We start from the raw sequence: 24,587 nt of genomic DNA on the forward strand, positions 1-24,587 counted from the left end.
ACTAATGTCAGGATCCCATCCCAGAGGCGGCTGCACTAATGTCAGGCTCCCACCCCAGAGGCGGCCGCACTAATGTCAGGCTCCCACCCCAGAGACGCTGCACTAATGTCAGGATCCCACCCCAGAGGCGGCTGCACTAATGTCAGGATCCCACCCCAGAGACGCTGCACTAATGTCAGGCTCCCACCCCAGAGGCGGCTGCACTAATGTCAGGATCCCACCCCAGAGACGCTGCACTAATGTCAGGATCCCACCCCAGAGACGGCTGCACTAATGTCAGGATCCCACCCCAGAGGCGGCCGCACTAATGTCAGGATCCCACCCCAGAGACGGCTGCACTAATGTCAGGCTCTCACCCCAGAGACGCTGCACTAATGTCAGGCTCTCACCCCAAAGACGCTGCACTAATGTCAGGCTCCCACCCCAGAGACGCTGCACTAATGTCAGGCTCCCACCCCAGAGGCGGCTGCACTAATGTCAGGATCCCACCCCAGAGACACTGCACTAATGTCAGGCTCCCACCCCAGAGACGCTGCACTAATGTCAGGCTCCCACCCCAGAGGCGGCCGCACTAATGTCAGGATCCCACCCCAGAGGCGGCTGCACTAATGTCAGGCTCCCACCCCAGAGACGCTGCACTAATGTCAGGATCCCACCCCAGAGGCGGCCGCACTAATGTCAGGATCCCTCCCCAGAGACGCTGCACTAATGTCAGGATCCCACCCCAGAGGCGGCTGCACTAATGTCAGGCTCCCACCCCAGAGACGCCTCACTAATGTCAGGATCCCACCCCAGAGACGGCCGCACTAATGTCAGGCTCCCACCCCAGAGGCGGCCGCACTAATGTCAGGCTCCCACCCCAGAGGCGGCTGCACTAATGTCAGGATCCCACCCCAGAGACGCTGCACTAATGTCAGGATCCCACCCCAGAGACGGCTGCACTAATGTCAGGATCCCACCCCAGAGGCGGCTGCACTAATGTCAGGATCCCACCCCAGAGACGCTGCACTAATGTCAGGCTCCCACCCCAGAGGCGGCTGCACTAATGTCAGGATCCCACCCCAGAGGCGGCTGCACTAATGTCAGGCTCCCACCCCAGAGGCGGCCGCACTAATGTCAGGCTCCCACCCCAGAGGCGGCCGCACTAATGTCAGGATCCCACCCCAGAGGCGGCCGCACTAATGTCAGGCTCCCACCCCAGAGGCGGCCGCACTAATGTCAGGATCCCACCCCAGAGGCGGCCGCACTAATGTCAGGCTCCCACCCCAGAGGCGGCCGCACTAATGTCAGGCTCCCACCCCAGAGGCGGCCGCACTAATGTCAGGATCCCACCCCAGAGGCGGCCGCACTAATGTCAGGATCCCACCCCAGAGGCGGCCGCACTAATGTCAGGCTCCCACCCCAGAGGCGGCTGCACTAATGTCAGGATCCCACCCCAGAGACGCTGCACTAATGTCAGGATCCCACCCCAGAGACGCTGCACTAATGTCAGGATCCCACCCCAGAGGCGGCCGCACTAATGTCAGGCTCCCACCCCAGAGGCGGCCGCACTAATGTCAGGATCCCTCCCCAGAGACGCTGCACTAATGTCAGGATCCCACCCCAGAGACGCTGCACTAATGTCAGGCTCCCACCCCAGAGGCGGCTGCACTAATGTCAGGCTCCCACCCCAGAGGCGGCTGCACTAATGTCAGGCTCCCACCCCAGAGACGCTGCACTAATGTCAGGATCCCACCCCAGAGGCGGCTGCACTAATGTCAGGATCCCACCCCAGAGGCGGCCGCACTAATGTCAGGATCCCACCCCAGAGACGGCCGCACTAATGTCAGGATCCCGTCCCAGAGGCGGCTGCACTAATGTCAGGCTCCCACCCCAGAGGCGGCTGCACTAATGTCAGGCTCCCACCCCAGAGACGCTGCACTAATGTCAGGATCCCACCCCAGAGGCGGCTGCACTAATGTCAGGATCCCACCCCAGAGGCGGCCGCACTAATGTCAGGATCCCACCCCAGAGACGGCTGCACTAATGTCAGGCTCCCACCCCAGAGGCGGCTGCACTAATGTCAGGCTCCCACCCCAGAGGCGGCTGCACTAATCTCAGGCTCCCACCCCAGAGACGGCTGCACTAATGTCAGGATCCCACCCCAGAGAGGGCTGCACTAATGTCAGGCTCCCACCCCAGAGACGCTGCACTAATGTCAGGATCCCACCCCAGAGGCGGCTGCACTAATGTCAGGATCCCACCCCAGAGGTGGCCGCACTAATGTCAGGCTCCCACCCCAGAGGCGGCTGCACTAATTTCAGGTTCCCACCCCAGAGGCGGCTGCACTAATCTCAGGCTCCCACCCCAGAGACGGCTGCACTAATGTCAGGATCCCACCCCAGAGAGGGCTGCACTAATGTCAAGCTCCCACCCCAGAGACGCTGCACTAATGTCAGGATCCCACCCCAGAGACGGCTGCACTAATGTCAGGATCCCACCCCAGAGGCGGCCGCACTAATGTCAGGATCCCACCCCAGAGGCGGCTGCACTAATGTCAGACTCCCACCCCAGAGACGCTGCACTAATGTCAGGATCCCACCCCAGAGACGGCTGCACTAATGTCAGGATCCCACCCCAGAGGCGGCTGCACTAATGTCAGGCTCCCACTCCAGAGGCGGCTGCACTAATGTCAGACTCCCACCCCAGAGACGCTGCACTAATGTCAGACTCCCACCCCAGAGACGCTGCACTAATGTCAGGCTCCCACCCCAGAGGCGGCTGCACTAATGTCAGGCTCCCACCCCAGAGACGGCCGCACTAATATCAGGATCCCACCCCAGATGCGGCTGCTTGTGGGGGGCTCACCTTCTGTTTGATGCAGTTTCTCACCCCCTGCAGACCTGTCTTTGCTTGTCCCTTGGCCTGCGGGATCAGAGGAGAGCGTGAGGGGTGTACCCCTAAATACCAGAGGAGCAGGGCACAGATATAACCAACAAGAGGCGCCCCCAATAATCACCATCCAGCCCACCCCCCAAAACTTTACAAGCACCCCCCCCCCCCCTCCAAGGTTACCCTTTAAAGTAGCTGTCCCCAAACCGTACATATTTCAGCATGTTCCTCACGGCGGGGCGTGTCCGGCTTGTCACGTTGTGTATGAGTGTACCCCCTCCTTTCTGCGGGACACACGGAATAAGGAAACGCAGAACACCTTATTGAAATAATAGGAGCGCTAAACATCAGGACTCAAACACTGCAAGCAGCGGTCCAAGCTGACGGGTTTTTATTTTTACTTCCCCCTTTAATATGCGCATCAATACAATCCACACAATGATAAGTGATTAGCCAAGTTGCCGATCGATCGGTGAAGATTTGGCTCGGGTGGGGGTTCACTAAATGGCTGTCGGTGCAGCAGAAGAGGACCAAAGATGCAAAGTTCTGTGGGGAAGATCATGTGACCAAGGCAGTCACTAGATACAATTGGTGCACTGCTAGACAGAGGGCGGGGCTCAAAAAGGGGTGTGTGCCAGAGTCTGTTTCAGAAGAGGAAGGGGATGTGACTTTGTAAATGGTTGCTATAGAAACAAAAAAGGCTTGTTACATTACGATAGCACAGGGATGACAAGACCATAAAACAGTATCGTGTAAGATCAACGCTAATCTGTGGGTCAGGAATCTTGATGTAATTAATAATAATTGTTTTTTCTGGTACAGTAGGGCCCTCGGCAGTACCGAGAAGGGGGGGCGCCATGTCTGCCCATGCGCAGAAGGGGGCTGCCGGGGGGGTCGCGCATGCGCAGAAGAGGGGATGGCAGACCGGCAGGAGACACCGAAAATCGCCGGTTCCGCTTCCTGACGATTTTTCGCTTTGCGGCGGGGCCTATAGACCGGAAGCCGCCGTATTACCGGGGCCCGCCTGTATCGCGCTGCTAGTTTTACGTAGCGCTTTACAGAGACATTTAGCAGGCGCAGGTCCCTGCCCCGTGGAGCTTACACTCTATGTGTGTGGGGCCTGAGGCACAGGGAGATAAGGTGACTCGCCCAATGTCACAAGGAGCCGACACCGGGAACTGAACCAGGTTCTCCTCGCAGCGTCAAAACAAATGTGTTGACGCCGTCGTGTGCGCTTATAGTAGGCGCGACGCGATGGCTTTGTCGCGATTACTGGAAGTCACTTCAATTTGATTTTTACAGCGACCGCAGCATGACGTCGGCGTCGCCGGCGCTGTAAGCGTAGCCTTAAATAGTTTATATTGGGTTGTAGTTCACACTATTCACCACAAGGTGGGGCTAGTAGTTTATTGTATACCCACTACCAGCCACAATTGATGTAACTTTTTCACTGTTGCATACTGTAAGAGAGCGCCGATCCTGTCCTGTTTTTGATTTCTTGTTACATTGTAATACATTAAAAATGTCATTCAGAGTTGTTGTTTTTTTTTTTTGTTTTTTTTATAACCGTTTCTTAAGAATCATTCGCATTTTAGTGAATTGGAATAGTTTTTATATAAACGATCGCATTGTGACCGTACTATGTTGTATGTTAAATTATAATGACCCTATAAGTATTAGGATATTTTCACGCTGGGTTCTGTATAAAGGTCTGCATTGTATATTGTATAATGATGTAATAAGGTCTGCATTTATATTGTATGATGATGTAATAAGGTCTGCATTTATTTGTATGATGATGTAATAAGGTCTGCATTTATATTGTATAATGATGTAATAAGGTCTGCATTTATATTGTATAATGATGTAATAAGGTCTGCATTATATATTGTATACTAGCTGAGAGACCCGGCGTTGCCCGGGATGTAATGTTCCTGCTCTCCTCTCTCTCTTTTTCCCTGTGTGCCCTCTCCCTCTGCCCTCTCTCTCTTCCCCTTTCTCCCCCCATCTCTCTCTCTCTTCCCCTCCCCCCCCCATCTCTCTCTCTTCCCCTCCCCCCCCATCTCTCTCTCTTCCCCTCCCCCCCCTCTCTCTCTTCCCCCCTCTGTCTTCCCCTGTCTCCCCCCTCTCTGTTTGTCCCCCGTTCCCATCAATCAAGCTCCCCCCCCCCTTTACAGGTCCGCCCCCCCCCCCCCATTTACCAGTCCGGTCCCCCGACCCCTTTCCAGCTCCATTCCCCCCTCCGGTTCGGGAAGTTGGCGGGGGGGGGCAAGAGTGGCAGGCTGGGCCGGACAATCTCCCCCGCTCACACACTTCATGGCTCACAAATTTGTGCAGGGGCGAGAAATGGCGCCGCGCAGGAGACACACGGCCGCCCCAGCGCGAGCGTACTCTCCCCCGGCGCCACCCACCCCAAACACACCACCACAGCCCTCCTGCTGTGCTGGAGGCTGCACCGCGCGGGGGAACCTGCGCACCCGCCCCCGATTACGGCCGGAGCCCCCACCCGCCGCGCAGGAGACACGCGGCCGCCCCAGCGCGAGCGTACTCTCCCCCGGCGCCACCCACCCCAAACACACCACCACAGCCCTCCTGCTGTGCTGGAGGCTGCACCGCGCGCGGGGGGAACCTGCGCACCCGCCCCCCGATTACGGCCGGAGCCCCCACCCGCCGCGCAGGAGACACGCGGCGCTCCCACCCGAGCACACTTTCCCTGGCGCCAAACCACCACCGACCACCTGCTGTGATGGAGGCGGCACTGCGCGGGCAACGCGCGCCCCCCATCCGTCGAGCGGGAGGGGATCAAGCGGCTGCCACAGCAGCCGCACCAACGGCTCCTAGTGATCACACTCTCCCCCATCAACCGCGCACGCCCAACCGGACAACGAGACTCCGGGTAAGGGACCCACCGTGCCGAATTATTTCGGGCACCAGGAGAGGGAGGGTGGGGGGGGGGTGTGGAAGTTGAGGTGCGGTCCAGCTGACGGGGGAGAGTGACGGGCACCGGGAGGGGATTGTGTGTGTGTGTGTGTTGGACCTTTGCCCGTCACTCCGCCTCTGGCCAATGAGAGGTGTGCGGGGGCGGGCAGGCGGGCCAAGGGACCAATCTGATTGCCGCTAGGGACAGTGCAGACATACAATGCTTTCAGAAATATATAGTAAGATTGTATATTGCATGATGATGTAATAAGGTCTGCATTGTATATTATATAATGATATAATAAGGTTTGCATTGTATATTGTATGATGATGTAATAAGGTCTGCATTGTATATTATATAATGATATAATAAGATCTGCATTGTATATTGTATAATGATGTATATAAGGTCTGCATTGTATATTGTATGATGATGTAATAAGGTCTGAATTGTATATTATATAATGATATAATAAGGTCTGCATTGTATATTGTATAATGATGTATATAAGGTCTGCATTGTATATTGTATGATGATGTAATAAGGTCTGAATTGTATTTGTATGATGTAATAAGGTCTGCATTGCATATTGTATAATGATGTATATAAGGTCTGCATTGTATATTGTATGATGATGTAATAAGGTCTGAATTGTATATTGTATGATGTAATAAGGTCTGCATTGTATATTGGATGATGATGTAATAAGGTCTGCATTGTATATTGTGTAATGATGTATATAAGGTCTGCATTGAATATTGTATGATGATGTAATAAGGTCTGAATTGTATATTGTATGATGTAATAAGGTCTGCATTGTATATTGTATGATGATGTAATAAGGTCTGCATTGTATATTGTATGATGATGTAATAAGGTCTGCATTGTATATTGTATAATGATGTCATAATGCTTTTACCTTGAGGTTTTCCAGCCACAGCTGATACGATTTGGAGTTCCCTGCAGGTGAAGAGAGAAGAGAATCACTCAGAATCACACAGAGTCACTGTGTTCAAAGTGTGTCACACCTTCCTCTTATGTAACACGAGGGCACCCCCCAATTACATAACATGTGTATGTGTATCATCATCATCATCATCCCTTCCAGGTCCTGCGGTTACAGCCTCTCTTCTCCACGTCGCTCCCACACCTTCCCTCATCCCATCCTCTCCAGCCTGTGTCTCCCCACTGCTGGATGAAGCCTCCCCAGTGATCTCCCAGGTCCTGCGGTTACAGCCTCTTCTCCACGTTGCTCCCACACATTCCCTCATCCCATCCTCTCCAGCCCGTGTCTCCCCACTGCTGGATGAAGCCTCCCCAGTGATCCCCCAGGTCCTGCAGTTACAGCCTCTTCTCCATGTCGCTCCCACACATTCCCTCATCCCATCCTCTCCAGACCGTGTTTCCCCACTGCTGGATGAAGCCTCCCCAGTGATCTCCCAGGTCCTGTGGTTACAGCCTCTCTTCTCCACGTCGCTCCCACACATTCCCTCATCCCATCCTCTCCAGCCTGTGTCTCCCCACTGCTGGATGAAGCCTCCCCAGTGATCTCCCAGGTCCTGCGGTTACAGCCTCTCTTCTCCACGTCGCTCCCACACATTCCCTCATCCCATCCTCTCCAGCCCGTGTCTCCCCACTGCTGGATGAGGCCTCCCCAGTGATCTCCCAGGTCCTGCGGTTACAGCCTCTTCCCCACGTCGCTCCCACACATTCCCTCATCCCATCCTCTCCAGCCTGCGTCTCCCCACTGCTGGATGAAGCCTCCCCAGTGATCTCCCAGGTCCTGCGGTTACAGCCTCTCTTCTCCACGTCGCTCCCACACATTCCCTCATCCCATCCTCTCCAGCCCGTGTCTCCCCACTGTTGGATGAGGCCTCCCCAGTGATCTCCCAGGTCCTGCGGTTACAGCCTCTCTTCTCCACGTCGCTCCCACACATTCCCTCACCCCATCCTCTCCAGCCCGTGTCTCCCCACTGCTGGATGAAGTCTCCCCAATGATCTCCCAGGTCCTGCAGTTACAGCCTCTCTTCTCCACGTCGCTCCCACACATTCCCTCATCCCATCCTCTCCAGCCCGTGTCTCCCCACTGCTGGATGAAGCCCCCCCAGTGATCTCCCAGGTCCTGCGGTTACAGCCTCTCTTCTCCACGTCGCTCCCACACATTCCCTCATCCCATCCTCTCCAGCCCGTGTCTCCCCACTGCTGGATGAAGCCTCCCCAGTGATCTCCCAGGTCCTGTGGTTACAGCCTCTCTTCTCCACGTCGCTCCCACACATTCCCTCATCCCATCCTCTCCAGCCCGTGTCTCCCCACTGCTGGATGAAGCCTCCCCAGTGATCTCCCAGGTCCTGCAGTTACAGCCTCTCTTCTCCACGTCGCTCCCACACATTCCCTCATCCCATCCTCTCCAGCCCGTGTCTCCCCACTGCTGGATGAAGTCTCCCCAGTGATCTCCCAGGTCCTGCGGTTACAGCCTCTCTTCTCCACGTCGCTCCCACACATTCCCTCATCCCATCCTCTCCAGCCCGTGTCTCCACACTGCTGGATAAAGTCTCCCCAATGATCTCCCAGGTCCTGCGGTTACAGCCTCTCTTCTCCACGTCACTCCCACACATTCCCTCATCCCATCCTCTCCAGCCCGTGTCTCCCCACTGCTGGATGAAGCCCCCCCAGTGATCTCCCAGGTCCTGCGGTTACAGCCTCTCTTCTCCACGTCGCTCCCACACATTCCCTCATCCCATCCTCTCCAGCCCGTGTCTCCCCACTGCTGGATGAAGCCCCCCCAGTGATCTCCCAGGTCCTGCGGTTACAGCCTCTCTTCTCCACGTCGCTCCCACACATTCCCTCATCCCATCCTCTCCAGCCCGTGTCTCCCCACTGCTGGATGAAGCCTCCCCAGTGATCTCCCAGGTCCTGTGGTTACAGCCTCTCTTCTCCACGTCGCTCCCACACATTCCCTCATCCCATCCTCTCCAGCCCGTGTCTCCCCACTGCTGGATGAAGCCTCCCCAGTGATCTCCCAGGTCCTGCAGTTACAGCCTCTCTTCTCCACGTCGCTCCCACACATTCCCTCATCCCATCCTCTCCAGCCCGTGTCTCCCCACTGCTGGATGAAGTCTCCCCAGTGATCTCCCAGGTCCTGCGGTTACAGCCTCTCTTCTCCACGTCGCTCCCACACATTCCCTCATCCCATCCTCTCCAGCCCGTGTCTCCACACTGCTGGATAAAGTCTCCCCAATGATCTCCCAGGTCCTGCGGTTACAGCCTCTCTTCTCCACGTCACTCCCACACATTCCCTCATCCCATCCTCTCCAGCCTGTGTCTCCCCACTGCTGGATGAAGCCTCCCCAGTGATCTCCCAGGTCCTGCGGTTACAGCCTCTCTTCTCCACGTCGCTCCCACACATTCCCTCATCCCATCCTCTCCAGCCCGTGTCTCCCCACTGCTGGATGAGGCCTCCCCAGTGATCTCCCAGGTCCTGCGGTTACAGCCTCTTCCCCACGTCGCTCCCACACATTCCCTCATCCCATCCTCTCCAGCCTGCGTCTCCCCACTGCTGGATGAAGCCTCCCCAGTGATCTCCCAGGTCCTGCGGTTACAGCCTCTCTTCTCCACGTCGCTCCCACACATTCCCTCATCCCATCCTCTCCAGCCCGTGTCTCCCCACTGTTGGATGAGGCCTCCCCAGTGATCTCCCAGGTCCTGCGGTTACAGCCTCTCTTCTCCACGTCGCTCCCACACATTCCCTCACCCCATCCTCTCCAGCCCGTGTCTCCCCACTGCTGGATGAAGTCTCCCCAATGATCTCCCAGGTCCTGCAGTTACAGCCTCTCTTCTCCACGTCGCTCCCACACATTCCCTCATCCCATCCTCTCCAGCCCGTGTCTCCCCACTGCTGGATGAAGCCCCCCCAGTGATCTCCCAGGTCCTGCGGTTACAGCCTCTCTTCTCCACGTCGCTCCCACACATTCCCTCATCCCATCCTCTCCAGCCCGTGTCTCCCCACTGCTGGATGAAGCCTCCCCAGTGATCTCCCAGGTCCTGTGGTTACAGCCTCTCTTCTCCACGTCGCTCCCACACATTCCCTCATCCCATCCTCTCCAGCCCGTGTCTCCCCACTGCTGGATGAAGCCCCCCCAGTGATCTCCCAGGTCCTGCGGTTACAGCCTCTCTTCTCCACGTCGCTCCCACACATTCCCTCATCCCATCCTCTCCAGCCCGTGTCTCCCCACTGCTGGATGAAGCCTCCCCAGTGATCTCCCAGGTCCTGTGGTTACAGCCTCTCTTCTCCACGTCGCTCCCACACATTCCCTCATCCCATCCTCTCCAGCCCGTGTCTCCCCACTGCTGGATGAAGCCTCCCCAGTGATCTCCCAGGTCCTGCAGTTACAGCCTCTCTTCTCCACGTCGCTCCCACACATTCCCTCATCCCATCCTCTCCAGCCCGTGTCTCCCCACTGCTGGATGAAGTCTCCCCAGTGATCTCCCAGGTCCTGCGGTTACAGCCTCTCTTCTCCACGTCGCTCCCACACATTCCCTCATCCCATCCTCTCCAGCCCGTGTCTCCACACTGCTGGATAAAGTCTCCCCAATGATCTCCCAGGTCCTGCGGTTACAGCATGTTAAATGGTTTTGAAGCAAAAGGTGGCACTGTGTGCTCATTTGCATGTCATTTCCCAGAATCCCTTGCTGCAGTGGAAGTGCTGTGTGCGTGCTAGGTGATAATGGTGAAAGGCAGGGCTGCATGTCATTTCCCAGAATCCCTTGCTGTAGTGGAAGTGCTGTGTGCTGGGTGATAATGGTGAAAGGCAGGGCTGCATGTCATTTCCCAGAATCCCTTGCTGCAGTGGAAGTGCTGTGTGCTGGGGGATAATGGTGAAAGGCGGGGTTGCATGTCATTTCCCAGAGTCCCTTGCTGCAGTGGAAGTGCTGTGTGCTGGGTGATAATGGTGAAAGGCAGGGCTGCATGTAATTTCCCAGAATCCCTTGCTGCAGTGGAAGTGCTGTGTGCTGGGGGATAATGGTGAAAGGCGGGGCTGCATGTCATTTCCCAGAATCCCTTGCTGCAGTGGAAGCGCTGTGTGCTGGGTGATAATGGTGAAAGGCAGGGCTGCATGTCATTTCCCAGAATCCCTGGCTGCAGTGGAAGCGCTGTGTGCTGGGTGATAATGGTGAAAGGCAGGGCTGCATGTCATTTCCCAGAATCCCTTGCTGCAGTGGAAGCGCTGTGTGCTGGGGGATAATGGTGAAAGGCAGGGCTGCATGTCATTTCCCAGAATCCCTTGCTGCAGTGGAAGTGCTGTGTGCTGGGTGATAATGGTGAAAGGCAGGGCTGCATGTCATTTCCCAGAATCCCTTGCTGCAGTGGAAGCGCTGTGTGCTGGGTGATAATGGTGAAAGGCAGGGCTGCATGTCATTTCCCAGAATCCCTTGCTGCAGTGGAAGCGCTGTGTGCTGGGTGATAATGGTGAAAGGCAGGGCTGCATGTCATTTCCCAGAATCCCTTGCTGCAGTGGAAGTGCTGTGTGCTGGGGGATAATGGTGAAAGGCAGGGCTGCATGTCATTTCCCAGAATCCCTTGCTGCAGTGGAAGTGCTGTGTGCTGGGTGATAATGGTGAAAGGCGGGGCTGCAGACCTGTCTAAGACATGCAAATGAGCATACAGTAATATTTCCATATACTTTACATTTGTATATATACACACACACAATATATATATATATATATATATATATATATATATATATATATTCCCCCTCTCCTGCCAGAGTGTATATATAATGATATCTCACCTGACAGGCCACAGCTGGTAATTTCCTGCTCAAACACATCTGTAAAACCTGCTCCTGCATTTAACTTCTCCAGGCGACTGTCTATGAACTAAGAGAGGGAGAGAGAGCGAGATAGAGAGGAGAGGGGGGGTGGGGGGAGGGAGAAAGTGAGAGGCAGATATAGTGAGATAGAGACGGGGAGAAGAGCGAGAGAGAAAGAGAGAGGCAGAGAGACCGAGATAGAGACAGGGAGGAGAGAGGGGGGGAGAGAGAGAAAGTGAGAGGTAGAGAGAGCGAGATAGAGACGGGGAGGAGAGCAAGAGAGAAAGAGAGAGGCAGAGAGAGCGAGATAGAGACGGGGAGGAGAGAGAGAGCGAGAGGGGGGGAGAGAGAGAAAGTGAGAGGCAGAGAGAGTGAGATAGAAACAGAGAGGAGAGCGAGAGAGAAAGAGAGAGGCAGAGAGAGGCAGAGAGAGCGAGATAGAGAAGAGGCGAGAGAGAGAAAATGAGAGGCAGAGAGAGTGAGATAGAAACGGGGAGGAGAGAGAGACAGTGTCAGACTCCCCCATTTCAGTGCAAAACCTCCCCCAGGTCAGTATCAGCCCCATCCCAGTCAGTTAGACCCCCCTGGTCAGTGTCAGACCTCCCCCCTTGTTAGTGTCAGACCTCCCCCTGCCTGGTCAGTGTCAGACCCACCCCCACCCTGGTCAGTGTCAGACCTCCCCCCCTGGTCAGTGTCAGACCTCCCCCCCCTGGTCAGTGTCAGACCTCCCCCCCATGTCAGTGTTAGACCTCCCCCCTGGTCAGTGTCAGACCCCCCCCTGGTCAGTGTCAGACCTCCCCCCCCATGTCAGTGTCAGACCTCCCCCCCCTGGTCAGTGTCAGACCCCACACCCCTGGTCAGTGTCAGACCTTCCCCCCTGGTCAGTGTCAGACCTCCCCCCCATGTCAGTGTTAGACCTTCCCCCCTGGTCAGTGTCAGACCCCCCCCCTGGTCAGTGTCAGACCTCCCCCCGCCTGGTCAGTGTCAGACCACCCCCCTGGTCAGTGTCAGACCTCCCCCCCTGATCAGTGTCAGACCTCCCCCCCTGGTCAGTGTCAGACCTCCCCCTGGTCAGTGTCAGACCTCCCCCTGGTCAGTGTCAGACCTCCCCCCGCCTGGTCAGTGTCAGACCTACCCCCACCCTGGTCAGTGTCAGACCTCCCCCCCTGGTCAGTGTCAGACATCCCCCCCCTGGTCAGTGTCAGACATCCCCCCCCTGGTCAGTGTCAGACCCCCCCCCCCCATGTCAGTGTCAGACATCCCCCCCCCTGGTCAGTGTCAGACATCCCCCCCTGGTCAGTGTCAGACATCCCCCCCTGGTCAGTGTCACACCTCCCCCCTGGTCAGTGTCAGACCTCCCGCCCTGGTCAATGTCAGACCCCACACCCCCCTGGTCAGTGTCAGACCTCCCCCCCCTGGTCAGTGTCAGACCTCCCCCCCCTGGTCAGTGTCAGACCTCCCCCCCTGGTCAGTGTCAGACTTCCCCCCCCCCCCCTGGTCAGCATCAGACCTCCCCCCCATGTCAGTGTCAGACATCCCCCCCCATGTCAGTGTCAGACATCCCCCCCCTGGTCAGTGTCAGACCTCCCCCCCGGTCAGTGTCAGACCTCCCCCTGGTCAGTGTCAGACCTCCCCCCCTGGTCAGTGTCAGACCTCCCTCCTGGTCAGTGTCAGACCTCCCCCCCCTGGTCAGTGTCAGACCTCCCCCCCTGGTCAGTGTCAGACTTCCCCCCCCCCCTGGTCAGCATCAGACCTCCCCCCCATGTCAGTGTCAGACATCCCCCCCCATGTCAGTGTCAGACATCCCCCCCCTGGTCAGTGTCAGACCTCCCCCCGGTCAGTGTCAGACCTCCCCCTGGTCAGTGTCAGACCTCCCCCCCTGGTCAGTGTCAGACCTCCCTCCTGGTCAGTGTCAGACCTCCCCCCCTGGTCAGTGTCAGACCTCCCCCCCTGGTCAGTGTCAGACCTCCCCCCTTGGTCAGTGTCAGACCTCCCCCCCCTGGTCAGTGTAAGACATCCCACCATGTCAGTGTCAGACCTCCCCCCATGTCAGTGTCAGACCCCAGACCCCTGGTCAGTGTCAGACCTCCCCCCCAATGTCAGTGTCAGACCTCCCCCCCTGGTCAGTGTCAGACCCCACCCCCATGTCAGTGTCAGACCACACCCCCATGTCAGTGTTAGACCTCCCCCCCATGTCAGTGTCAGACCCCACCCCCCTGGTCAGTGTCAGACCCCTTACCTGTATAAAGAGCTGCAGGTGCACTGCGCTCTGCAGGAATTGTCTCATCGCGCTGCACTTGTGGTTTAGAAAGGAGTCCTCACAGAAAGATATCGGCTCCCCCTGTGAGGACAGGAATCAGGAGTGACACCGGAATTAGAAACAGGAATGAAAGGCAGCAGGAATCAGGAGTGACACCGGAATCAGTGAAAGGAGGGAAAGGCAGCAGGAATCAGGAGTGACACCGGAATCAGTGAAAGGAGTGAAAGGCAGTAGGAATCAGGAGTGACACTGGAATCAGTGAAAGGAGTGAAAGGCAGCAGGAATCAGGAGTGACACTGGAATCAGTGAAAGGAGTGAAAGGCAGCAGGAATCAGGAGTGACACCGGAATCAGTGAAAGGAGTGAAAGGCAGCAGGAATCAGCAGTGACACCGGAATTAGAAACAGGAATGAAAGGCAGCAGGAATCAGGAGTGACACCGGAATTAGAAACAGGAATGAAAGGCAGCAGGAATCAGGAGTGACACTGGAATCAGTGAAAGGAGTGAAAGGCAGCAGGAATCAGGAGTGACACCGGAATCAGTGAAAGGAGTGAAAGGCAGCAGGAATCAGGAGTGACACTGGAATCCGTGAAAGGAGTGAAAGGCAGCAGGAATCAGGAGTGACACTGGAATCAGTGAAAGGAATGAAAGGCAGCAGGAATCAGGAGTGGCACCGGAATCAGAAACAGGAATGAAAGGCAGCAGGAATCAGGAGTGACACCGGAATCAGTGAAAGGAATGAAAGGCAGCAGGAATCAGGAGTGACACCGGATTAGGAAAAAGGGATTTATAGAGAACAGGAATCTGGACTGAGCGTGAGACCAGATAAGTGGCATTGGTTTTGGGGGCGGTAACCCCACGCCGGTTCCCTGTCGCATACCGGGGTGCAGACGAGGGCATCTCGGTAGCCCCCGAACAGCAGAGCCTGCGCCCCGAGGAACGCGCGAGACACCCCGTCCCCCATCAGAGCGGACTGCTTCCCCAGACGCAGCCTCAGGAGGGCGACCTAGAGAGGGAGGGGGGACACTTTGGTAATCGTTCAGTATATCAAATCGGTACGTGTAGGGGCCCGGGTGCTGGTTTATCTGGAAACAACAAGTCTCTTAACGCGTTGTAGGTTTTAGCGCCAACTGCTGCGAGAAACACAGCGACCTTTTCTGTCATCACTTACACAGCATTTGCAACGAAATATTGGTCGAGCCGGGCGCTCCAAGAAGATCAACATGAAGTTCCTGCGTGCTGCCGATGAGAGCCGTAGTGACTTATATGTGTCCTTGGCTGTCCTGGTACATAAACACTTAGGCCGCGCTTATAGGCCCGGCGTCGCGTCAAAACAAGTGTGTTGAATCCGTCACGTGCCCCTATAGTAGGGACAGGAACGACGGTTTGGTCACGATCTCTGGAAGTCAATGAAAATGGTTTTTTTTTCTTCCAGCGGCCGCAGCGTGACGTCAGCGGGCACGTGAGCGGTTCAGCCAATGAGGGCGAACCGCTCACAGCCACGCCCCCCCCCCCCCCCCGGTTACTGTTTCTTGACTCTAACACTATAGGCAGAAATCGCCCCGGCGACGGATGACGTTGCTTCGCCGGGACTGTAAGCGAGGCCTAAGTGATACTGACAACCCTTTCTGAGAGAGAAAAGTAAGGCCTCGGGCATGGTCAGCGCTTATGCGCTGACCCGTGCTGAGGCGCGCTGCTGCTCGGCAGTGAGCCCCTGCAGCCGCAATGAGAGCGGCTTTAGCAGGGGCTCGCTTACGCTTCCGCAGTGAGGACGAACCAGCTCCGTGACGGCACAGCCCCCCCCCTCCCTCCCCGACATGCCCCCGGACGGCGCGCGGACCAAGGCCAGGGAAAGCACCCGCTTTCCCTCAGCCTCTGCGCGCCTCCGCACGGCTGCAGTCCTATGGACGCAGCCTTACGCTGTTGCTTTCATCTTATTTCCCAGAGTTATCATTGGCTACAGGATTGTACAACTCCATCCTTATGTACGGAGGAATACTGCCTGAGGCCTAGTGACATTGTTGTGGGGTTACTGCCTGAGGCCTAGTGACATTGTTGTGGGGTTACTGCCTGGGACCTAGTGACATTGTTGTGGGGTTACTGCCTGAGGCCTAGTGACATTGTTGTGGGGTTACTGCCTGAGGCCTAGTGACATTGTTGTGGGGTTACTGCCTGAGGCCTAGTGACATTGTTGTGGGATTACTGCTTGAGGCCTAGTGACATTGTTGTGGGGTTACTGCCTGAGGCCTAGTGACATTGTTGTGGGATTACTGCCTGAGGCCTAGTGACATTGTTGTGGGATTACTGCCTGGGACCTAGTGACATTGTTGTGGGGTTACTGCCTGAGGCCTAGTGACATTGTTGTGAGATTACTGCCCGAGGCCTAGTGACATTGTTGTGGGGTTACTGCCTGAGGCCTAGTGATATTGTTGTGGGATTACTGCCTGGGACCTAGTGACATTGTTGTGGGGTTACTGCCTGAGGCCTAGTGACATTGTTGTGAGATTACTGCCCGAGGCCTAGTGACATTGTTGTGGGGTTACTGTCTGGGACCTAGTGACATTGTTGTGGGGTTACTGCCTGAGGCCTAGTGACATTGTTGTGAGATTACTGCCCGAGGCCTAGTGACATTGTTGTGGGGTTACTGCCTGAGGCCTAGTGACATTGTTGTGGGATTAGTGACAGGGGCCTAGTGACATTGTTGTGGGATTACATCCTGGGACCTAGTGACATTGTTGTGGGATTACTGCCCGAGGCCTAGTGACATTGTTGTGGGATTACTGCCCGAGGCCTAGTGACATTGTTGTGGGATTACTGCCCGAGGCCTAGTGACATTGTTGTGGGATTACATCCTGGGACCTAGTGACATTGTTGTGGGATTACTGCCCGAGGCCTAGTGACATTGTTGTGGGGTTACTGCCTGAGGCCTAGTGATATTGTTGTGGGATTACTGCCTGGGACCTAGTGACATTGTTGTGGGATTACTGCCTGAGGCCTAGTGACATTGTTGTGGGATTACTGCCTGAGGCCTAGTGACATTGTTGTGGGATTAGTGACTGGGGCCTAGTGACATTGTTTTGGGATTACTGCCTGGGGCCAAGTGACATTGTTGTGGGATTACTGCCTGAGGCCTAGTGACATTGTTGTGGGTTTACTGCCTGAGGCCTAGTGACATTTTTGTGGGTTTACTGCCTGAGGCCTAGTGACATTGTTGTGGGATTACTGCCTGGGACCTAGTGACATTGTTGTGGGACTACTGCCTGGGACCTAGTGACATTATTGTAAAGTTACTGCCTGAGGCCTAGTGATATTGTTGTGGGATTACTGCCTGGGACCTAGTGACATTGTTGTGGGATTACTGCCCGAGGCCTAGTGACATTGTTGTGGGGTTACTGCCTGGGGCCAAGTGACATTGTTGTGGGATTACTGCCCGAGGCCTAGTGACATTGTTGTGGGTTTACTGCCTGAGGCCTAGTGACATTTTTGTGGGTTTACTGCCTGAGGCCTAGTGACATTGTTGTGGGATTACTGCCTGGGACCTAGTGACATTGTTGTGGGACTACTGCCTGGGACCTAGTGACATTATTGTAAAGTTACTGCCTGAGGCCTAGTGATATTGTTGTGGGATTACTGCCTGGGACCTAGTGACATTGTTGTGGGATTACTGCCCGAGGCCTAGTGACATTGTTGTGGGGTTACTGCCTGAGGCCTAGTGACATTGTTGTGGGATTACATCCTGGGACCTAGTGACATTGTTGTGGGATTACTGCCTGAGGCCTAGTGACATTATTGTGGGGTTACTGCCTGAGGCCTAATGATATTGTTGTGGGGTTACTGCCTGAGGCCTAGTGACATTGTTGTGGGATTAGTGACTGGGGCCTAGTGACATTGTTTTGGGATTACTGCCTGGGGCCAAGTGACATTGTTGTGGGATTACTGCCCGAGGCCTAGTGACATTGTTGTGGGTTTACTGCCTGAGGCCTAGTGACATTGTTGTGGGTTTACTGCCTGAGGCCTAGTGACATTGTTGTGGGTTTACTGCCTGAGGCCTAGTGACATTGTTGTGGGAATACTGCCTGAGGCCTAGTGACATTGTTGTGGGGTTACTGCCTGAGGCCTAGTAACATTGTTGTGGGATTACTGCCTGAGGCCTAGTGGCATTGTTGTGGGATTAGTGACTGGGGCCTAGTGACATTGTTGTGGGATTAGTGACTGGGGCCTAGTGACATTGTTGTGGGATTAGTGACTGAGGCCTAGTTACATTGTTGTGTGGTTACTGCCTGAGGCCTAGTGACATTGTTGTGTGGTTACTGCCTGAGGCCTAGTGACATTGTTGTGTGGTTACTGCCTGAGGCCTAGTGACATTGTTGTGGGGTTACTGCCTGAGGCCTAGTGACATTGTTGTGGGTTTACTGCCTGAGGCCTAGTGACATTGTTGTGGGATTACTGCCTGAGGCCTTGTGACATTGTTGTGGGGTTACTGCCTGAGGCCTAGTGACATTGTTGTGGGGTTACTGCCTGAGGCCTAGTGACATTGTTGTGGGTTTACTGCCTGAGGCCTAGTGACATTGTTGTGGGGTTACTGCCTGAGGCCTAGTCCCATTGTTGTGGGGTTACTGCCTGAGGCCTAGTGACATTGTTACCTCAGACTGCTGCGAGTCTGGATCATGCCCTGATGTTACTCTGCCTGGCTCTCACTCTGCTTCCTGGGTCGGAAGTCAGAGTGGTGACATCCCAGCAGGACATGACAGTGATCAGGAAGTATCCAATGTGCACCACCGACACCGTGTCACTATGTGTCACGCCCGGCAGGGTGACAATGTGACAAGGAGACACTATGTCACCCTGTATGGGAGAGGGGATTGGACTCAATGCCACACAGCTCTCTTCTGCCTGTGTGTGTGGTGAGCTAGGAGGGGAGAGGCAGTTACAGTAGAGTATAAGGGGCAACTGAAGTGGGGTATTAGGGGCAATTCTTAACACATTAGGGCACAGGCTCAGAGGGGAGGGGCAGTTACAGTAGTGTATAAGGGGCAATTGAAGTGGGGTATTAAGGGCAGTCCTTACCACATCAGGGCGCAGGCTCTGAATATTCAGGGGGTGGGGCAGTTGTCACAGTGGGGTATTAGGAGTAGTTCTCACCACGTCGGGGGGCAGGCTCTGTAAATCCTGGAATGGGGTCTCCATGCTGTTTGTGTCCACGTTGAATACCACGACATCTTCCAGACTCTTACTGTTCACTCTCTGCGGGAAAGAGACAGGTCAGAGAACGTCCAAGGGGTCCCGCTGACCTCTAACCCCACGAGAGAGAGGTCACCTCCAACACTCCGGGACCGAACTGACCCCAGACCCCAGGAAAGAGGTCACCTTTAACACAGGGGCCACACTGATCTCTGACCTCAGGAAAAGAGGTCACTTCTCTCACAGTGACCACACTGACATCTGACCACAGAAGATACCACTCATCTCTGACCCTAGGAAAGACGTCACCTCTATCGCAGGGACCCCTCTAACCACTGACCCTAGGAGAGGTGACCTCTATGACAGAGATAACCACTGACCTCTAAACTCTCACTCCACCCTGACTGATCTCTAACCTTTCCCTCCATAAGTGACACCACGTCCATTAGATTGAGCTCATCTGACCGATGACCCAGAGGAGGCACTCACCTCCATCAGACTGCTGTGAACTCCAATCAGGTACGGCATGGGGGCACTGAGTGAGAGAGTGAGCGTTGAGTGTGAGAGGGGAAGAGATAGGGAGTGTGAGAGAGAGAGGGGGGAAGACAGAGAGGGTGTGAGAGAGAGGGAGTGTATGAGAGAGAGGAAAAGAGAAGGACTGTGTGAGATAGAGGGGAAGAGAGAGAGGGAGAGGAAAAGAGGAGTGCAAGAGAGGGGAAGAGAGAGAGTGTGTGAGAGAGGGGGTGTGTGAGAGGGGACAAGAGGGAGTGTGAGAGGGAGTGTGAGAGAGGTGAAGAGAGAGGGAGTGTGAGAGAGGGGAAGAGAGAGGGAGTGTGAGAGGGGAAGAGAGAGGGAGTGTGAGAGAGGGGAAGAGAGAGGGTGTCTGAGAGAGTGTGAGAGAGGTGAAGAGAGAGGGAGTGTGAGAGAGGGGAAGAGAGAGGGTGTCTGAGAGAGTGTGAGAGAGGTGAAGAGAGAGGGAGTGTGAGAGAGAGGGGAAAAGACTGGAAGTGTGTGAGAGAGAGGGGGAAGAGAGAGGGAGTGTGTGAGAGAGAGAGAGAGGGGGGGAAGGGAGTGTGAGAGAGAGGGGAAGTGGGACTAGATAGGGAAGATATAGACAGATAGTTAGATACACAGATAGATAGATAGATACACAGGTAGGTAGATAGACAGACAGAGAGGAGTACACTGTAGGCTGTTCTCTGACCCGCAGTACAGACAGACACAGAGAGAGGAGTACACTGTAGGCTGTTCTCTGACCCGCAGTACAGACAGACACAGAGAGAGGAGTACACTGCAGGCTGTCCTCTGACCCACAGTACAGACAGACACAGAGAGAGGAGTATACTGTAGGCTGTTCTCTGACCCGCAGTACAGACAGACACACAGAGAGGAGTATACTGTAGGCTGTTCTCTGACCCGCAGTACAGACAGACACAGAGAGAGGAGTACACTGTAGGCTGTTCTCTGACCCGCAGTACAGACAGACACAGAGAGAGGAGTACACTGTAGGCTGTTCTCTGACCCGCAGTACAGACAGACACAGAGAGAGGAGTACACTGCAGGCTGTTCTCTGACCCGCAGTACAGACAGACACAGAGAGAGGAGTACACTGCAGGCTGTCCTCTGACCCGCAGTACAGACAGACACACAGAGAGGAGTACACTGCAGGCTGTTCTCTGACCCGCAGTACAGACAGACACAGAGAGAGGAGTACACTGTAGGCTGTCCTCTGACCCGCAGTACAGACAGACACAGAGAGAGGAGTACACTGTAGGCTGTCCTCTGACCCGCAGTACAGACAGACACAGAGAGAGGAGTACACTGTAGGCTGTCCTCTGACCCGCAATACAGACAGACACAGAGAGAGGAGTACACTGCAGGCTGTCCTCTGACCCGCAGTACAGACAGACACACAGAGAGGAGTACACTGCAGGCTGTTCTCTGACCCGCAGTACAGACAGACACAGAGAGAGGAGTACACTGCAGGCTGTTCTCTGACCCGCAGTACAGACAGACACAGAGAGAGGAGTACACTGTAGGCTGTTCTCTGACCCGCAGTACAGACAGACACAGAGAGAGGAGTACACTGCAGGCTGTTCTCTGACCCGCAGTACAGACACACAGAGAGAGAGGAGTACACTGTAGGCTGTTCTCTGACCCGCAGTACAGACAGACACAGAGAGAGGAGTACACTGTAGGCTGTTCTCTGACCCGCAGTACAGACAGACACAGAGAGAGGAGTACACTGTAGGCTGTTCTCTGACCCGCAGTACAGACAGACACAGAGAGAGGAGTACACTGTAGGCTGTTCTCTGACCCGCAGTACAGACAGACACAGAGAGAGGAGTACACTGCAGGCTGTTCTCTGACCCGCAGTACAGACAGACACAGAGAGAGGAGTACACTGTAGGCTGTTCTCTGACCCGCAGTACAGACAGACACAGAGAGAGGAGTACACTGCAGGCTGTTCTCTGACCCACAGTACAGACAGACACAGAGAGAGGAGTACACTGTAGGCTGTTCTCTGACCCGCAGTACAGACAGACACAGAGAGAGGAGTACACTGTAGGCTGTTCTCTGACCCGCAGTACAGACAGACACAGAGAGAGGAGTACACTGTAGGCTGTTCTCTGACCCGCAGTACAGACAGACACAGAGAGAGGAGTACACTGCAGGCTGTCCTCTGACCCGCAGTACAGACAGACAGAGAGGAGTACACTGTAGGCTGTTCTCTGACCCGCAGTACAGACAGACACAGAGAGAGGAGTACACTGCAGGCTGTTCTCTGACCCGCAGTACAGACAGACACAGAGAGAGGAGTACACTGCAGGCTGTTTTCTGACCCGCAGTACAGACAGACACAGAGAGAGGAGTATACTGTAGGCTGTTCTCTGACCCGCAGTACAGACAGACACAGAGAGAGGAGTACACTGTAGGCTGTTCTCTGACCCGCAGTACAGACAGACACAGAGAGAGGAGTATACTGTAGGCTGTTCTCTGACCCGCAGTACAGACAGACACAGAGAGAGGAGTACACTGTAGGCTGTTCTCTGACCCGCAGTACAGACAGACACAGAGAGAGGAGTACACTGTAGACTGTCCTCTGACCCGCAGTACAGACAGACACAGAGAGAGGAGTACACTGCAGGCTGTTCTCTGACCCGCAGTACAGACAGACACAGAGAGAGGAGTACACTGTAGGCTGTTCTCTGACCCGCAGTAGTCCAGGAGATGGGGCGGTAACGTTGGGATGTAGATATGTTGCCAGTACATGGGGTACAGGAGACCCGCCGACGCATGGACACAGGCTGTGAGCTACCAGGGAACATGCAGAGAACACGGGGAAAACATGCCAGTTAATGCGGGGGCGGCACCGACCGTTAGAACATGAGTACAACACGTATAAAACAGGAGCACACTGGTGTACGGGAAAACGGGTGTCCCATATATGCGTGCACTTGAGTGTACGTGTGAATGGGGGTTACCAACACATTGGCCCCCAAGCTGACCCCTCACCTCTCCGCGGGGCACTAAGCTGACCCCTCACCTCTCCGCGGGGCAGTAAGCTGACCCCTCACCTCTCTGCGGGGTGCTAAGCTGACCCCTCACCTCTCTGCGGGGCAGTAAGCTGACCCCTCACCTCTCTGCGGAGCGCTAAGCTGACTCCTCATCTCTCCGCGGGGCGCTAAACTGACCCCTCACCTCTTCGTGGGGTGCTAAGCTGACCCCTCACCTCTCCGCGGGGTGCTAAGCTGACCCCTCACCTCTCCGCGGGGTGCTAAGCTGACCCCTCACCTCTCTGCGGGGCGCCAAGCTGACCTCTCACCTCTCACCGGAGCGCTAAACTGACCCCTCACCTCTCCGCGGGGTGCTAAGCTGACCACTCACCTCTCGGCGGGGTGCTAAACTGACCCGTCACCTCTCTTCGGGGCGCTAAGCTGACCACTCACCTCTCCATGGGTTGCCAAGCTGACCACTCACCTCTCTGCGGGCGCTAAGCTGACCCCTCACCTCTGCATGGGGTGCCAAGCTGACCCCTCACCTCTCTGCGGGGCGTCAAGCTGACCCCTCACCTCTCCAAAGTTGCAGAGGCCTCACACTACCCCCCCAGCGGATAATTTACATGCCCCTGGGGGAAGAGCGCAAGAGCCTCTGTAACCGCCCCCCCCCCCCTCTGAAAAATCTCACGTGCCCCCCCCCCAGCCTGCGCACCCCTGGGTTAGTGTATAAAAAGGTGGAAATGGGAGACCCCTAGTTTGCTGAAGGAGTGGCAGTAGCGGGGAGCTTGGGCTGTTTTAGCTGCAGCTCCAGGTTGATGCACCAGTGGGGAGTGTAGCTGCAGTGTTAGCTCCAGTGCGGGTGCCAGGAGTCGGGTTCCAGAGGGCACTGCAGGGAGGAACCACAGGGGGAATCTCTGCATGGAGGTCCCTGCACCTCTTCCTGCGGGTACCCCCAGTTCTCCCCGGTTGGGTATGTGTGTGTGTGTGTGGGTGTGTGTGTGTGTGGGCTGTTTATCTGTGTAGTTGTGGATATTTCTCTTTCCAATACATTAATTTGATATACTCTTGTGTTTCTGTCTGGCGAGTGCATCCCGGGTGTTAGTGCCGGTCTCCTGTGACACCGGGTGTAACACAGACACAATGTGAATGTAACACGGGAGTAACACGGGAGTAACACAGACACAATGTGAATATAACACGGGAGTAACACGGGAGTAACACAGACACAATGTGAATATAACACGGGAGTAACACGGGAGTAACACAGACACAATGCGAATATAACACGGGAGTACCACAGACACAATGCGAATATAACACGGGAGTAACACGGGTGTAACACAGACACAATGTGAATGTAACACGGGAGTAACACGGGAGTAAACAGACACAATGTGAATATAACACGGGAGTAACACGGGAGTAACACAGACACAATGCAAATATAACACGGGAGTAACACGGGTGTAACACAGACACAATGTGAATGTAACACGGGTGTAACACAGACACAATGTAAATGTAACACGGGTGTAACACGGGTGTAACACAGACACAATGTAAATGTAACACGGGAGTAACACGGGTGTAACACGGGTGTAACACAGACACAATGTAAATGTAACACGGGAGTAACACGGGTGTAACACGGGTGTAACAGAGACAAAATGTGAATGTAACACAGACACAATGTGACTATAACACGGGAGTAACAGAGAAACAATGTGAATATAACACGGGAGTAACACAGATGCTATGTTAGTATAACACGGGTGTAACACAGACTCTATGTGAGGTAGTAACACGGGTGTAACAGAGACACAATGTGAATATAACACGGGAGTAACACGGGAGTAACACAGACACAATGCGAATATAACACGGGAGTAACACGGGAGTAACACAGACGCTATGTGAGGGAGTAACACGGGTGTAACACAGACACAATGTGAATATAACACGGGAGTAACACGGGTGTAACACAGACACATTGTGAATGTAACACGGGAGTAACATGGGTGTAACACAGACACATTGTGAATG

General features: G+C 55.0%; 1 protein-coding gene across 1 annotated transcript in view; it reads right to left on the reverse strand.

Moving 5' to 3' along the window:
• The window catches only part of DENND1C (DENN domain containing 1C), a 66,000-nt gene that overhangs the window by 20,508 nt on the left and 20,905 nt on the right, over nt 1-24,587 (reverse strand). The window contains 9 exon segments of the mRNA XM_075577595.1: nt 2,848-2,904; nt 3,084-3,155; nt 6,711-6,751; nt 11,584-11,671; nt 13,844-13,945; nt 14,744-14,869; nt 19,006-19,107; nt 19,534-19,579; nt 22,259-22,359. Coding sequence (XP_075433710.1) covers nt 2,848-2,904; nt 3,084-3,155; nt 6,711-6,751; nt 11,584-11,671; nt 13,844-13,945; nt 14,744-14,869; nt 19,006-19,107; nt 19,534-19,579; nt 22,259-22,359 — 735 coding nt within the window.

This window comes from Ascaphus truei, chromosome 20, assembly GCF_040206685.1.
Source record: "Ascaphus truei isolate aAscTru1 chromosome 20, aAscTru1.hap1, whole genome shotgun sequence".
Classification (NCBI taxonomy): Eukaryota; Metazoa; Chordata; class Amphibia; order Anura; family Ascaphidae; genus Ascaphus; species Ascaphus truei.